Below are 15,381 nucleotides of genomic sequence, written 5' to 3' on the forward strand. Positions count from 1 at the left end.
TGACTCCACTTGATTCGATTAATCTGGAGAGTTCATCGAGTCACATGTCGTCTGTTCACGTCTGTGCACCGTACATGTGCCTCGGTCGTCTTTATCTGGAGCTCCCTAACCAGCTGACCTTTGTCTTGCCCTTCCGCACTTTCTATAGTTATTTAGACACAAACACGGCATCGACTGCCGACTGATGCCCTCCCGTACATTAGCCACACGTGCGGACATACACACACTTCAGCCCCACGTGGCCTCCAGTCAAACAACTCTTGCTTTCTAGAGTTTGGGATTGTTTTGTGGATGACTTGCGTGCTCTGTCCTGCAGGAGGCTTCCATGTTTTGTCTATAATTAGAAGTCAGTCGCTCAGCATGGGACCGGGTTGACTGGAGCTGTGTTTTTGTCAGGCGCTGACCCTCCAGCAGTCAGGGCCTTTTCACACTTTCAGATTATTTTGGGGGACGAGTGAAATACGTTTGGCTTCACGCTTGTTGTATATAGGGTCCAACCAAAGCAGCTTGATCATTCTGTTTCATGCTCAAACCCGAACCTCATCCAGTTCATACACGCTGCGCTGAGTTTGTGTTACTGTCCCTTACCCAGATGGTTATTTCTTGATTTTCCTGATGGCTGAAATGATGTTTACTTATGCTTGAACTTTATTTAAAAAAACGTCTGTAGCAGCAAAGCTAATGGATGTGCACATAAAGTTAAGATACAGCCTCCTCGAGTTATCTGCTATACGGGCTGGATCACATGAAGAACACCATAACGCTCTATTTCGCCCCAAAGCAACGTGAAATGACGTAAAGTACAAATGCAGCAAACAAGCTTCACTTCTTATGTTTTCCTTCGCAAAGGTAAAAGAATGGAGTCAACTTTTATACGTTTACTTGTCTGCAGTATACGTCCTTTAATAATCTGAACAGAAACTGTTTCATAATGATGGAGGTCGACTCGTGACTGATCAGGACGCTCTCTTTTTATTCTCGTCGTCTCTGTGTCAGGATGTTGAGAAGGAGAGAGAGTTGCGGACGGAGTTCAGCAGAGAGGAAATCAGGCAGAAGATCGAGCAGTACAACGGTCTGACCACAGACCACCTTAAAATGACGCAGGTGAGTGGAGAACGCACACACACACGCACACACACACACACACACACACACACACACACACACACACACACACACACACACACACTCACACGCACACACTCTGGCTGAATCAGTGAGTTGGTGGTGTTACGGTTTAACACCCACACCACCGTCCCTCAGCTCCCAGCATTCCTCAGCAGTCACATCAGAGCGATGTGATGATATTCCTGCTATTGTTCTCCCCCACAGTGTTTAACTTGGCAGCATGAAACGTTCCTGAAGCTGGATTCACACCACGAGGCTCTGAAACTCTTTTATATCCAGACCAGATGAAATGTTTCAGGTGCAGCAGAACCGGTTGAATAATCCTGAAAGCTGCTGCATGTTGCATTAGTCAGAGCTGATGGTATCACTCGCTGTTTCCAGACGTAAACTCTTGAAAATGTTATTCCTTTCTTTGTCTCATCCATCACTTCATCTGCGATAACGCTTGTTTCTCTTAGTCAAAAAAAAAAAAGAGTTGAAACAGGATGACAAACTGTTCTTCTCCATCTTGTTTGTCCACTTGAGACTTTTCATGCTCGTGCTCATAAACCCGTACGTGCAGTCGCAGACCTCCAGGCTCCGTATGGAGTGATGAGATTAAGATGCTCTGTCTTCGTCTGGGACCATCTGTCCTACAGGACACGCTGGGTTTACTGGTCTCATGTGGAGCGATCATACAACACACACACACACACACACACACAAACTTCTACTCTGGGAACTTTTTATTGTGTCATGGTTTATAATATTTCTGTTTTTCAGGAACAAACATATACCCGCTAAAACATTCTCTCTCTCTCTCTCTCTCTCTCTCTCTCTCTCTCTCTCTCTCTCTCTCTCTCTCTCTCTCTCTCTCTCTCTCTCAGAGGTCTTCTGGTGTGTACACCGGTTTCGTCAAAGTCCAGATGGACTTGCGGAGGCCGGTGACGGTGCGGGGGGGTCAGAGAGGAGCAGGAGGAGCAGGAGGAGCCGTGGTGGAGGAGGCTTTTTATCTGCCGCGCGGTGTCATCAACACCCTCCACATCAGCTCCAATAACACAGTCCGCCAGGTGGCCAACACACACACACACACACACACACACACACACACACACACAGTGCTGGATAACTTAATTAACATCTGAAGACATATGGGCTCAACTTGATGTTGAACAGAAGGCGCCTGATGTTGAACTTTAATCAAAAACTTTGTTCACCTGACTGACTTTAGTACATCAGTACCACACAGTCCAAGTATTCTTGTAAAACCATGTTTCGACTAAAAGTACAACGGGTTCTGATATATGTTGGACCTTTGTTATATGAGTATTGTTTTAGAATAGAACCTGGAGATTTAGAGCATTTTAAACAGCGTGAGATAATCTCATGGTCATATGAAGTGAAATCTGCTACACACCAAATCATTCCTTCACTAACAGCACCGAGGCCAAAGTGTCCCATGAGCGGTGCAGCGAGTTGTTAACTGTCTCTGAGCTCGTCACATCAGAGCGGTCGGTGTCAGTGTCTCCGTCTGAACCGTTGAATCTCATCGTTTCGTTCTCGTGTGTTTGCAGGTGATCGTCGCCCTTTTGAACAAGTTCACGGTCGCAGACAACCCGGCAAAATACGCCCTGTACAAACGCTACCGCAGAGAGGAGCAGGGTAAGACTGAGCTCTCTGACCATGTGTGTGTCTTTGTGTGTGTGTGTGTTATAGTGTGAGAGAGTGAAAGCGAGAGGAGTGGAGACTGCGTTTCATTCCGGTGATGCCAAGCTCCATCTCAGATGCTTTGGCACTGACATGGTGCCGTGTGTGTGTGTCTGTCTGTGTGTGTCTGTGTGTGTCTGTGTGTGTGTGTGTGTGTGTGTTTGTGTGTATTTCTGGACACCTCGCCCTGGCTTCACTGAATGCCTCAGGGATCCCCCCCACTATCAACAGCTAACTCACACGTTTACACACTCTATGAATCAGCAGCTGTTGCAGCTCGTTGGATTTCAAATATTCTCTCATACAAGTCATGAAAACTCAGTTTATTCTCCTCGTACGTGGATTTAAACTGCAGAACAAAAACCAATGTCAAGTGAATTGTGCAACTTCTTGTTTAAAGTCTGTGAAACATTTTGCCTCCAGACTTTTATAGAGATTTTTCTCCTCTTCAAAAGCTTCTGGTCTGGTTTTGTCTCATTACATGAAATGTACAGTGAGACAGTCTGCTAATAAAAACACTGTCTAGACACATGTCTGACAACACATGTATTTTAAACCCCTAATGTACTTGAGCTCATATTTAAAGTGTCTCTGACAATGGTTGTGGCGAAGCTTTTATTCAGTTCAATGAAAAAAGGAGAAGTTTCATCAGAAATATTCAAGTGTTGTCTGGAAATGTAGAAACGTCTGTGACCTTCAGAGTCGGGATGAAACAAAGTGGCTCCAGTGGAGTTCGTCCGTCTGCCTGAAGGAGAAGAGGAAAGATTAAATACAGCCGGTCTGTTGATGTTTGAGATCACGTCACGTTTGACATTTTGTTCAATTCTCTGTTGTTTTCTTTCGAAGAGAAAATCTACGGTGGTTCTGAGAGCTCGGGACAACTTTATGATAAAACATGGAGGGAAACAGAGAAAACACAAGAAGACTCAGACCACCGTGTTTTTAATATTTTGACATGTGCAACGTTTAAGAGAAAAAGCTGCAGCAAACAAATATAAGACAGAGGAGACAGAAACCCAGAACACAGTAAATACGACGGAATACAAAACGTACGACCAAATACAGAAAACTCAGTGCAGTCTTCCAGGATCTGGTTTTGTTCTCACTTTGCAGCATCTGACCTGAGTTTGTGTCTTTTCCCATGTTGCATTGCTTTGGCCTCTCAGAGCCGCCACACACACACACACACTCTCTCTCTCTCCGAAGCGTCTAACAATGATCAGAATTGGTATCGACCTGAATATAAAGTTGTTCTGTGACAGTTCGTTCACTGACACAGGATCAGTCAAACAACGCGTGTCTCACATTTCACATTCACTCTCTGGTTTTGTAAATTACTGGTTGTTATTGTGACGCACACTTTGTTTGATCCTCGGCCAGGACACACACACACACACACACACACACACACACACACACACACACACACACACACACACACACACACACACACACACACACACACACAGAGGTTAATTTAGTCTCCATGCCTCCATCAAACCACATATATGCAGAGAGCACTGTGGTCGCTGTAATTAAATTGAGTATGTGTGTGTGTGTGTGTGTGTGTGTTGCAGTGTACGTGTGTAAGCTGGCGGATGGCGAGCAGCCGCTGTTTCTTCGTCTGGTGGCGGGACCTGACACTGACACGCTCAGCTTCGTACTGAGGGAACAACAAACCGGAGAAGTCATGGTAACATCACACTCCTCTTCCTCTTCATCTATTATCTTCCTTTTTTCTTTTCTTCTTCCTCCAACATTTACAGTTGAATTCTTCCTCTTGTTTTTCTGCACAGAGACAAAACAATAAAAGATTTTAAAAACTTTTGAATGAATGGGTTTTGTTTTCTTGTTCATCTCCTCAGTGGGACGCCTTCTCCATCCCCGAGCTGCGGAACTTCTTGCGGATCCTCGACAAGGAGGAGGAGGAGCAGAGGGAGGCGGTAATGCGCCGCTATGAGTCCTATCGCCAGAGACTGCAGGAGGCGGTGAGGGAGGTCCGAGGGCCTTCTTAGAGGATCTAACCTCCGCAAAACAGGACTACTGCCCCCTAGAGGGACGGAGGAGGTGATTTTCTTTCCTCAGAGGAGACAAATTGTGTAAATGTTGATGGAGAGAGGGACGTGAACGCAGAATAAGAAAATGAGGATCCAGCAATTGAAGCACGAGACGATACAGACAGAAAGAGGGATAATAAAAGACGATAATACTGAGAGACAGCAGGTGAAGGACAAGCGAACAAAGGGATGACCGGACAGAAATCGGACGGACGATGCTGGAGTTTGATTCCCACTCGGTTAAAGACTTGAAACTCGCTGCCTGCTCTGCTCCGTCTGCCTGCAAACACCAAAGATTCACAGATTTGTGCCATATTCATTCATCCTCTCCCTCTCTCCGTCCATCCCTCTGTCTTTCACCTCTCTCTCTGTCCTGCTGTCACATGTTTTGCAGTTTATCTGTCTCCTTTGTTTCCCCCCAGTTTTTAATCCTCTTTTGAATTTGTGAACGACTCGAGGCCATATGTTGAGTCAGAGTTTTATTTAATTTGTTTTAGAGGTCTGTACATATTTTTTTTTTCTTAATTTATATGGGTGAAGCTTTTTATTGTTTTTCTTTTTAAAACAAAGTCTTATTTTAGTTTATTCTACAGAGGCGGAGAAACAGCTCGAACACAGAAACACAGAGAATAGTTTATCCAGACTTCTACAAGAGGTAAACACACAAACAACACGAGCATCAAAAAGATAGAAGGTGTAAAGTCACAAACAGGCCCAGAAGCTGTATAATGACCTAATATCACTTTACTGTTCGATCTCTATCTTTGATGGGTTTTGCTTAAATGATGATGACAGTGAAAGACAAAGGAACAAGTCGCTATGAATGGAGTCTTGAGTGTGCCAAAGATTTTATTCAGTTATAATCTAAACGGTTTTTATCGTGTTTCACTTTATTTATGTTATAATCACAGAAATATGACAAACATTAAATATGAAACGGGCTATATTTAAAACAACCATGACTTTTGGCACACTTGAGATTCAGACACTTTACGACTGTGGTGACGGAAAGGTTTGAATAAGTCGAGAGAATATAACGAGTGTCAGATCGAGGCTTGGACAGGAAGTCGTCAAACGTCGGTTGCGTTCTGTAGAAACGTTTGTTGTTGAGGGTGAAGCTGACGGGGATGAACTGGTTGGATTTAAAGTTTTCACCAACAGAGTTTGAGCTGAAGTGAGCTGATGTGATTTGGAGAGGTGTGACCTCTGACCTCTGTACGGTCAGAGGAGCGACGATTGAACGGTTTCTGGAAGTTGACTGAATGGTTTAGAGGAAGTAGAAAAACAGACATTAGATGGAGGAAGGAGGAAACAAAGACAGAACAGGATAGGTTTCGTTGCCGGAGGAGGTAATTCTAGAGAAGGATTGTTTGTAAAAGCTGTAACCTTGAGAACAATGATGGCGTTCTCCTCACATATTAGTCCTTGGTTTTTTTTTAGCATATATGAAACCTCGTGTAATCCACGGCTGAGAGAGAAGCAGGTCTGTAGGTGCAGATCGCTGCAGTGGACAGGGAGCATTGTGCTTTTCTTTTCTTTTCTTATCTCAAGTTGAAACGTGCAGCCGCGACCTCCACTGAACCCAGACCTCCGCTTTATGTCTGGTGGATAAAAGGGAGAAACATTACAGAGGAACACAAGGAAAGGAAGGAAGAACGTCAGAAGAGGAGGAATATGGAGAAGAGGATAAGATTTAAGATAAACGTGCTGAAGAAGAGTTCAGAGTTGAAGCTTTTTTTTTTGTGCAGTTTGGTTCTTTCAAAGTCACAAAAGCCTTTTCATGCTGATGCAAGTAAATAGCTGCCTTAAATTTATATATATATGCAAATGTCCTCTTTGGTTTATGGGATCTATCATTTATGACATATTGACCAGAGAGGATTGTTTCTAGTGTAGTTTTGTAAAAGCTTTCGTGTATTTTCGCTTTTAGATCCAGCGTTTTATTCTAGAATTTCAGGAAAAGACTGAAATCATGAAGACAATCATTTGACTGCAAATCCAAACCTGTTAAAAATCATGGGAATGAATGAAAACAGGTGAAATGCTTGTTCCAGCTGCAGGTACTGAATGAAGTCAGACTGACGGTGCTGTGGTTCTGTTGTACAATACCGCCGTCCAGTGGACAAACTAACTACTACTCTCTCATCTCTGTGTCAAACGCATTGATCATAGATTTTTATTTTAATTTGTTGTTGTTGTTGTTTTAACCAAAGATATTTTCGTGGTGTTGCCTGGAGCAAAAATATATTAGAGGCTTCGTCTCACTGGAGAGAAAAACATATTTAGTGTAGAGTTTTATTTAAAGGGTTTTAAAACCTGATTTATTTACTATCAAACACTGGGTTAAATGTATGGAGGCAAAAAGGGGCCATAAAGAGTTTACTGTCAGAAGCTGTGTTATTATACCTAATATTACTACTCCGCCAATTTAATAATAGAAGTGTTTATTAAGTCATTTAAAACAAGTAGTATCACTTTGGGAAACAGAATATGAAGATGAGAAATTCAACCCTAACTTCAAATTTAATTTTGTGCTTCGTAGAAATGACAAAACATAAAAAATTAGGTGTTGATCAAACTACTTTGGGCTCTTTTTGCCTCCATATAGTAAAAATTTAAAGTGATACACACGTCTGCATCTTTAAGCCATGTTGTTGCTGTATCAATATTTATATTTAATTTTTCGGGGCACTTTACCTTTAAATTCAGGGAAGACAGGTTTTTATTTTACTTTATTTTTCTCCCAGTTTAATCCTCAAACCCTCCGCTGTCACTCTCTGTGCGTAACATCTAATACTCTGTCATCTTCATTTGGAAGATGTTGTTAAGCTCTACTTATAACTGTGGTGTTTTTAATTTTATCAAATGGAAGTAAAGTGGCAGAAGAAGTTTAATTCAGTTTTATTTTCCTGTATGTTTTGTTCTGTTTCAGCTGTAGACTGTGAAACGTTTGGTTGAATCTCGGCTCTCGAACCTTTGTCCTTTTGTACGTGATAAATGTTTTCACCACTGGGCTGTTTGACGATTAAGCTTCTGAATTATCGAGTATAGAAGCAGCCGGACGACATTTGGAAAATAGTTTGAACACAAATACTATTTTTCATCTGCTGCTTCTTTAAATTCAGCTTGTTGATCAGTTAATGTTTCACAGAATGCCAAAGACCTGTGTCGCTGTTCTGCCACTTATTTTATCTTTTATTTTTTCATCGTCCACTGATTCTGTTGTTTTATTTCTGTGCACGGGATGAGAGATAACACGGTGGACGCTCTGTGGCTCATCAGGTTTATCTCACATGATCAGTTTCTTAAAAAAATATCTAATAAAAAACACACACAGGTTTTTAAATTTCAGACCTGAGCTGAAAAATCCAGAATCGATATCAAACAGGATGAAGAGAAGCTCCTGTGTTAATCACGATGAATTCAGTTTCTAATCCTCGTTCACTCATGATTCAAGTTATTTATTTACAGATTTCGTTTTTGAGTTCAGTCTGAAATCCGTGAGCTCAGCGGTGCCTTTCCTTAAAGCAGCAGAGAAATGATGCTCCTTGTTAAACTGAGGCAGGTTTTGTGTTTGTAGGTGTCTCTCTCTTTTTTTCTCTTGGAATCAAACGTGGCCTTTCCCTCACACACGGAGGTCGGGCTGCTTCTATTAAAGGTGAAATTAAAACTCAGAGGTTTGTGTGTTGAAGTGTTTTCAATGGGTCTTAAAAAAAGAAAAGTGTCCGTCAGGCTTCTCACTCATCATCATCATCATCATCATCATCAATTCATTTCTTAGTGATTGAAGGAAAAATGTATCTTCTGCTACTTTGATTAAGATTTTAATTAGAATTAGTAAACCAGGATTTTTTAATTCAAGCCATCGACTAATTAAGTGATTAAATGATTAAAAAAGCAATAGGCAGGTTAATTAATTTAAAAAACTGGAGTTTGCAAATCAATCAGACTTTATTTATACAACCCCCCCCCCCCCCCCACCACCTCCAAAGTACACACAAACTAACTCACACTAACTTTTACTGAATGAATATGATCAGATATAAATTCACAGAATCTACAAACCCCATTAGAGTTAATTAAACAGAACTTGGCTAACAGTTTCCCTTTGTTTCCAGTCTTTATGCTAAGCTAAGCAGCTCCTGGTTGTAGCTGTAGTCCTCAGGGACGTCTTCAGTGTTTTGGCTGCAGAGCTGCAGCTCCTCCTCTTGTCCTCTGGTTGACCCCAAACTCGAAGACCCTCACCCTCTCCCCCCTCTCTCTCCCACATTCAACTCTGTCACCTGTGAAGCTTCACAAGTTCGAGCCCCAAGCATCCAGAGTGAGAGGCAGAACATCCTTCAAAATAAAAGTTTACGAGGACGCCCCTTCGTGTTTGCGGATGGAGGCTTCGAGATGATATCTGATACAGTTCTTTGTTTTCATTTTAACGTCTCTTTTTCTAATTGATTCCAAACCATTCATGAAGTTAGACAGAAGTATTATGAAGCAGGGAACGTCCCCTCAGAGGCCTCAAAGCTTCAGGTCACTCGTATTTAATGTTTTCTGTGCTTCGATTTATTGTTAATTTACTTTAATTAACTAACTCTTTGTGAGAGTAATGATGAATCTCATGAGAAGAGAATATAAATAAATAAAAATACAGAAAGTGTAGATAACACTCACAGTTCACTGCTGAAATACTGTTGGTATAGAAATGTACTTAGAATAAAATCTGCAACCCAGAAAATCCAAAAACATTTGAATGAGTTGAACAACATTTCCTTCAGTAATGTAATAAAGTAAATGAAAGTTAAACAATGTGCTGAGAATCTAAAGGTACAAGTAGATTTGCGACCGACCCAGAGCAGCTTTTATGTTGAAGGCTGGCAGCGGATGTGTGCGTCTGGTTTTACGCACGGTGAGCGCGCATTGATCCATCGACTCAGAGCTGAGTGAGATCCTGCAGGAGGAAGAGACTCCAACTGAAACCTGCACAATGTAAGTTTCACCCTTTTCTCATTTAAACCAGGAAATAAAATAAAAACTTCAGATTTGTCTGTTTTTAACTTTAGAACACGTGCGAACGCCACGAGCGCGAAAGTTACCTCGGTGCCGCCAAACTGCGTTCAGACATCTGTCGATTTAAGATTTATTTGTTGTTCATTCAAACAGCCGCGACGTAAAAGTCTATTTAAAACTTATTTTGCGTTCAGGATGAGTTTACTCACTTATCGGCTAGGGTTGTACACAGAAATAGGGACTTGTTTTAATAAGATAAGACTTAAAATAGAAGCAACAGCTGTGAGTTGAGCTGATTTGGATGACACAGCTGTGGGCGGGGAGATAAATTGTAACGTTACTCAACTTCCCCCTTTAAGATCAATTCATTCTCTTCTCTGTGCATCTGTAACATTTATCATCGTGTTTAATACGAGTGAATTCAAACAGAGGAGAAAATAAGATATTGTAGAATTGAGTTTTGCAACAAGTCAGGTTTTTAAAATGTCAGTTTTTTAAATGATGCATCTGAATGAGACACTTTGCTCCACAAGTGTTCTGGTAACTTTGTCAACTAGTTTCTAAATAATATCTGTGTGTAAAGTTTAAATCTTGCGTCAACATCTAGAACAGCAGATTTTCTGAATTACACAACTCAGTCAGTAAAAGCATCATGTTGCTCAATCGTGTCTGATTTTCTACATTTAAAGCCACAAATCACGACATTTTAAGAAGAACCAGATTTTTAAAAGACACCAGCAGCTCTTAAAAACACAGACTCGTCCACACACACACACAGCAGCAACGAGGAGAACAGATAGTGCAGACGCTTGTTTTCTGTGTTTCTTGTCTCAGCTGCAGAGGTTTTCTCTCCTCCCTGCAGATGTGTCACATCACAACCACCTCACGGTTCTTCTTCCTCCCACACACAGTCAGACAATCCGAACGTTTCCAGATGTCTGGTAAACTTCACTCTGTGTGTCAGCAGGAAACATGGAGCTCACCGAGTTTCCTGTTGAATCTAAATGGAAAAAAGAAAAACGCACACACGTATTAAAATCACTGTCGTCTCGTTGAGTCGCTGTAACGTCGACACGTGGTGTGAAGCAGTCGCACGCCGATGCAACACGGACGCGCGGGGTCGTGTGAAGAATGTGACTGAAGGTCAAAGTTCACGTGTGACGCTGCAGATTTATCACCTGCAAGATACCGAGAGATTTAAACACAAGAGAAGATTGTTGATTTACAGATGAAAGAAGTAAAAGTTTCTGATTCTTCTCAGTTTCCAGTTTTTATTAAATTCAATTTAAATTATTCGCTTTACGCAAAAACCACAGAAATTATTTTTTGTAAAACTTGGCCCAAGAAAGAATTTATTACATTTTGGTGCAGATCCAGGATTTAATTTTTTACATTTCAATAAAAGAATAAAGGTTAATTTTATATCTCAGCTGTAAATGGATCATATTCACACGTGTGTGTTTTTTATTTCTCAGGTTCGGTAGAAGATCTTTACTCGTGGCTCTTCTCTCTGTGGCTGTCGGACTTTACCTGCTGCCTTCACCCATAGACCCCAAACCACATGTGTACGTTTAATCACACAAACATTTACTCTATGATCGCTGTGGCAGTTTTAACGTTTTATTTAAAGTCAGTTCTGTTGAATCCCTCCAGACTGAAGGGGCCCCCTCCGGCCCTCGAGGGGCCTCTGGCTGCAAACACTCGTCTGCAGAAAGGCCGCAGGCTGTTCACCGGTGAACTACACGGACCAGAATCCTTCACTGCGGATGAGAATGGTGAGTTTGCTGGATTTATTTTTCCTGTGGTGCTGCTGTGACACGTCTACTCCATGTTTAACTGTGTGCGTGTGCGTGCGGGTGTATGTATGCGTGTGTGTGTTGTGCGTGTCAGGTAACGTGTACACAGGAACAGTGGACGGGAAGCTGTGGAGGATCGGTCCTGACGACAGCCTCACCCTCATCACACAGATGGGACAGAAGCTTCCAGAGTGTGGTTCGTTCTCTTTTTCCTTCAGGAGCTCAAATTCTTTTAATATTTTTAATAAAAACTAAAACATCTTTTCTTCTTTACATCCATTCTTTATAAATCCTTAAGCTCCAGCAGCTAATGGATCTTTATCTTGATTTAACGTTGGCCTGATAAAAATAGATTTGATTCAATAACTCACATTTAATTGGATTATCGATTATGATTCTGATCTCTCATCAGTTTATTGTGTGTGTGTGTGTGTGTGTGTGTGCAGGCAGCAGCACAGACTACGAGCTGCTCTGTGGTCGTCCTCATGGCGTTCGTCTGGATCGCAGCGGTCAGCTGATCGTCGCTGACTCGTACTTTGGGCTTCACAGCGTCGACCCTCAAACTGGAGAAAAGACGCTGCTGCTGCCGAATTCTCAGGGTTTGTTTTTGTGTAGTTTTATTAAACCTGGTTGATTTTAATCTGGATTCTAAACTCGGAACCTTCTGTCGTCAGGTGCTGACGGCGTTCCCTTTGCGTTTCTTAACGGGCTGGAGATTTCTCGCCAAACTGGGATCATTTACTTCACCGACTCGTCCAGTCGCTGGGGACGCAGACACGTCAAACTGGAGGTGAGGAGGAGGAGGAGGAAGAGGAGGAGGAGGAGGAGGAGTAGATGAGATCAGACAAATCTACCTGGAAGATCTTAAAGGAAAGTGTTTCATGTTTCAGGTGATCGAGCTGAACAGCCTCGGTCGTCTCCTCGCCTTCGACCCTCAGACAGGAAGTGTGCAGGTCCTGCTCGACTCGCTCTACATGCCCAACGGAATCGTCCTGTCGCCTGACGAACACTTCCTGCTGCTCGCCGAGACCAGCATCGGACGCATCCTGAGGTACACACACACACACACACACACACACACACACACACACACACACACACACACACACACACACACACACAGGTATCAAGTATTTAATCGTCTCTCTGGCTCAGATTTTGGCTGAAGGGCCCGAGGACCGGCACCAAGGAGATCATCATGGACAACATGATCGGTTACCCTGACAACATCCGCCTTAGCGACCACGGAACATTCCTGGTTGGCATAACGACGCCACGGTTCCGGAAGCTCGTGCCTCCGTTCTTGGACGCGATCGCTCCGTACCCGGCAGTGAAACGCTTCCTGGCCAAGGTCAGTGAGAAGTTCATTTAAATATTTAATAACTTCCTGTTAATGTTGTTTGTGTGATATGATGGAAATGATCAGGATGTTGAAGAGTAAAGAAAAGAGTGAGAATCAGATGTTTATCTGTGATCGTGCAGATCTTGAATCTGTTTTGTTTTCATGTTGTCGACTGAAACACAAACTCAGGAAAATTATTTAGATTTAGAATCAAATCTGTGAAAAGGTTTTAGATTTAAAGATGAGGTTAAACTGAGCCAAGATAAAATAATCTAAAAGATAAATGAATGAAAACCTCATTGAAAGTATGATGAGTTAAAGAAGTTAAAAATAAATAAAGAAGACAGATTAAACTGAAAACCAATCAAAATTTAAAAGTTTCACAACAGATTGAATTTAAAATTCAAATGTTTAAAGATGAATAAAAAGCCGAGACGATTCTTCTGGTGAAAACTCTGTGTGGTTCTCAATGATTCAGTCAGAGGAGAGTAAAGGTCTTTGTTCCAGAGCAGAGAGTGTGAAATCTGACAAGACACACACACACACACACACACACACACACACACACACACACACACACACACACACACACACACACACACACACACACTTGAACTCTTGGTGAACTTTGGGAAGCGTCTTTCATTTCGCTTCAAACCAATTAAAGTCGTTTTTTCCCTCGGTGTTTTACTTCCTTCCAGAAAAGTGACTTTGTTTCACATATAATCTTTAAAAACTTGACGTGAGTCCATGAAATATAGTATCGAGTGTTTTCTGTTGAATTTAATGTGTAAAATGTTTGAGGAGTCAAATTTAAAGATTTACTTATTGTTCACTCTTCAAAGAACGTTCATTTTCTTTATTCTCTTTATTATTTCTTTTTCATTTACAAATGATTTTTCACTAAGTGTTGACTTTGTTTTTCATTTCTTTCCACTAACGATGTGGAACCTGTTCGTGTCTCCAGGTGATTCCTCTGAGCTGGTACGGCCTCCTGCTGCCGCGCTACGCTCTGGTCCTGGAGCTGGGATTGGACGGCGAGCTCGTGGGATCGCTTCACGACCCCGAAGGTCGTCTGACGTGGGCCATCAGCGACGTCTTCCAGCACCGAGGGAGGACGTACCTGGGCAGCACCGACCTGCCGTTCCTGCCCGTCCTGGAGGGCTGGGACAGCTGATGATGGAAATGTAGGCGTCTTCTTTCTTTTTTAAAAACTTTTTTTTTTTTTTTTGGTTCACTTCTGGAATAATCGGCATCTTTTTTCTTCTGCTCATCCAAAGCAGAGTTTTCTAGACGTCCCTCTCAGCTCAGTTTTCCAGGACAGATAAGACGTTCAGATCGCAGACACCCTGCGGAGGACTCTCTGTTTATATCATGGACCTCGTTCTTTTGGTCTCTACACTGGACATTGAGGTTTCTCCACAGTCACTTTGTCGCCCTCTGGAGAACTTGCAATCTGCAACTCCACCACTAGATGTCACTAAATCCTACACACTGAATATTTGACTCAATAACAATGTTAGGGTTTCTCTTTTCTAAATACACTTAATCATTTAATAATATGATATATGTCACACGTAGCGTTTGTATATATAGTTCAGTTATTTTGTTATTTACACTTTCACTTAACTAGACTCTAATTTTTTCTCGATTTTAAATGAACCCTGTAAATGTGATTTTTAAACTTTTTTAAACTCATTGGAATGTGAACTCTTCGTACTGTGATGGAAAGTCTGATTTGTTTAAATAAATGTTTTTAAAATTACAGTTTACTGACTAAATCCTCAATAACAAATGTTCATCAGATTTTAAACTCTAAAGAATGTGCGATGTGTTGTTTTTATAAAACTGAATAACTTTTGGAAAGAAAACAAACAAGTATCTTTTAAACATTTCCTGAAATTGTTTGTTCGTGGAGAAAATAATCAATCTTTGTTTTTCTTCCCTCTTTAGCTTTAAAACAGAAACTTTGAGGAGTTTTTCTATGTCGTTTTTTCGTGATTTCGGAATTCATGTCGTTTTTTCCTGATTTCGGAAGTCATACCTTACTATGTCGTTTTTTCCTGATTTCGGAAGTCATACCTTACTATGTCGTTTTTTCCTGATTTCGGAAGTCATACCTTACTATGTCGTTTTTTTCCTGATTTTGGAAGTCATACCTTACTATGTCGTTTTTTTCAAGATTTTGGAAGTCATACCTTACTATGTCGTTTTTTCGTGATTTCGGAAGTCATACCTTACTATGTCGTTTTTTTCAAGATTTTGGAAGTCATAGTTTACTATGTCGTTTTTTTCAAGATTTTGGAAGTCATACCTTACTATGTCGTTTTTTTCAAGATTTCGGAAGTCATACCTTACTTTGTCGTTTTTT

General features: G+C 41.5%; 2 protein-coding genes across 4 annotated transcripts in view; both read left to right on the top strand.

Annotated features, from left to right (window-relative positions):
- Positions 1-8,545, top strand: part of rassf3 (Ras association domain family member 3) — a 40,542-nt gene extending 31,997 nt beyond the window's left edge. Inside the window, exons 3-7 of the mRNA XM_020104878.2 lie at positions 997-1,104; positions 1,995-2,177; positions 2,682-2,769; positions 4,392-4,507; positions 4,680-8,545. Of these exons, the coding sequence (XP_019960437.2) occupies positions 997-1,104; positions 1,995-2,177; positions 2,682-2,769; positions 4,392-4,507; positions 4,680-4,829 (645 nt within the window). The 3' untranslated portion in view covers positions 4,830-8,545. The remainder of the gene's footprint in view (positions 1-996; positions 1,105-1,994; positions 2,178-2,681; positions 2,770-4,391; positions 4,508-4,679) is intronic.
- A 1,183-nt stretch (positions 8,546-9,728) lies between these two features.
- LOC109640711 (adipocyte plasma membrane-associated protein) lies at positions 9,729-14,775 on the top strand. Of its 3 annotated transcripts, none has more exons than XM_020104852.2 (10): positions 9,729-9,851; positions 11,348-11,437; positions 11,526-11,647; positions 11,763-11,864; positions 12,115-12,267; positions 12,343-12,458; positions 12,559-12,719; positions 12,824-13,019; positions 13,978-14,197; positions 14,294-14,775. In XM_020104852.2, coding segments are annotated over exons 1-9 (1,152 nt in total). In that variant the 5' UTR covers positions 9,729-9,849; the 3' UTR covers positions 14,188-14,197; positions 14,294-14,775. The 3 variants fall into 3 exon arrangements, with proteins under 3 accessions (XP_019960411.2, XP_019960413.2, XP_069375721.1); XM_020104854.2 differs by having other exon boundaries at positions 14,291-14,422; XM_069519620.1 differs by having other exon boundaries at positions 13,978-14,775.
- The last annotated feature ends 606 nt before the right edge of the window (positions 14,776-15,381 follow it).

Source organism: Paralichthys olivaceus, chromosome 23 (genome assembly GCF_024713975.1).
Source record: "Paralichthys olivaceus isolate ysfri-2021 chromosome 23, ASM2471397v2, whole genome shotgun sequence".
Lineage (NCBI taxonomy): Eukaryota > Metazoa > Chordata > Actinopteri > Pleuronectiformes > Paralichthyidae > Paralichthys > Paralichthys olivaceus.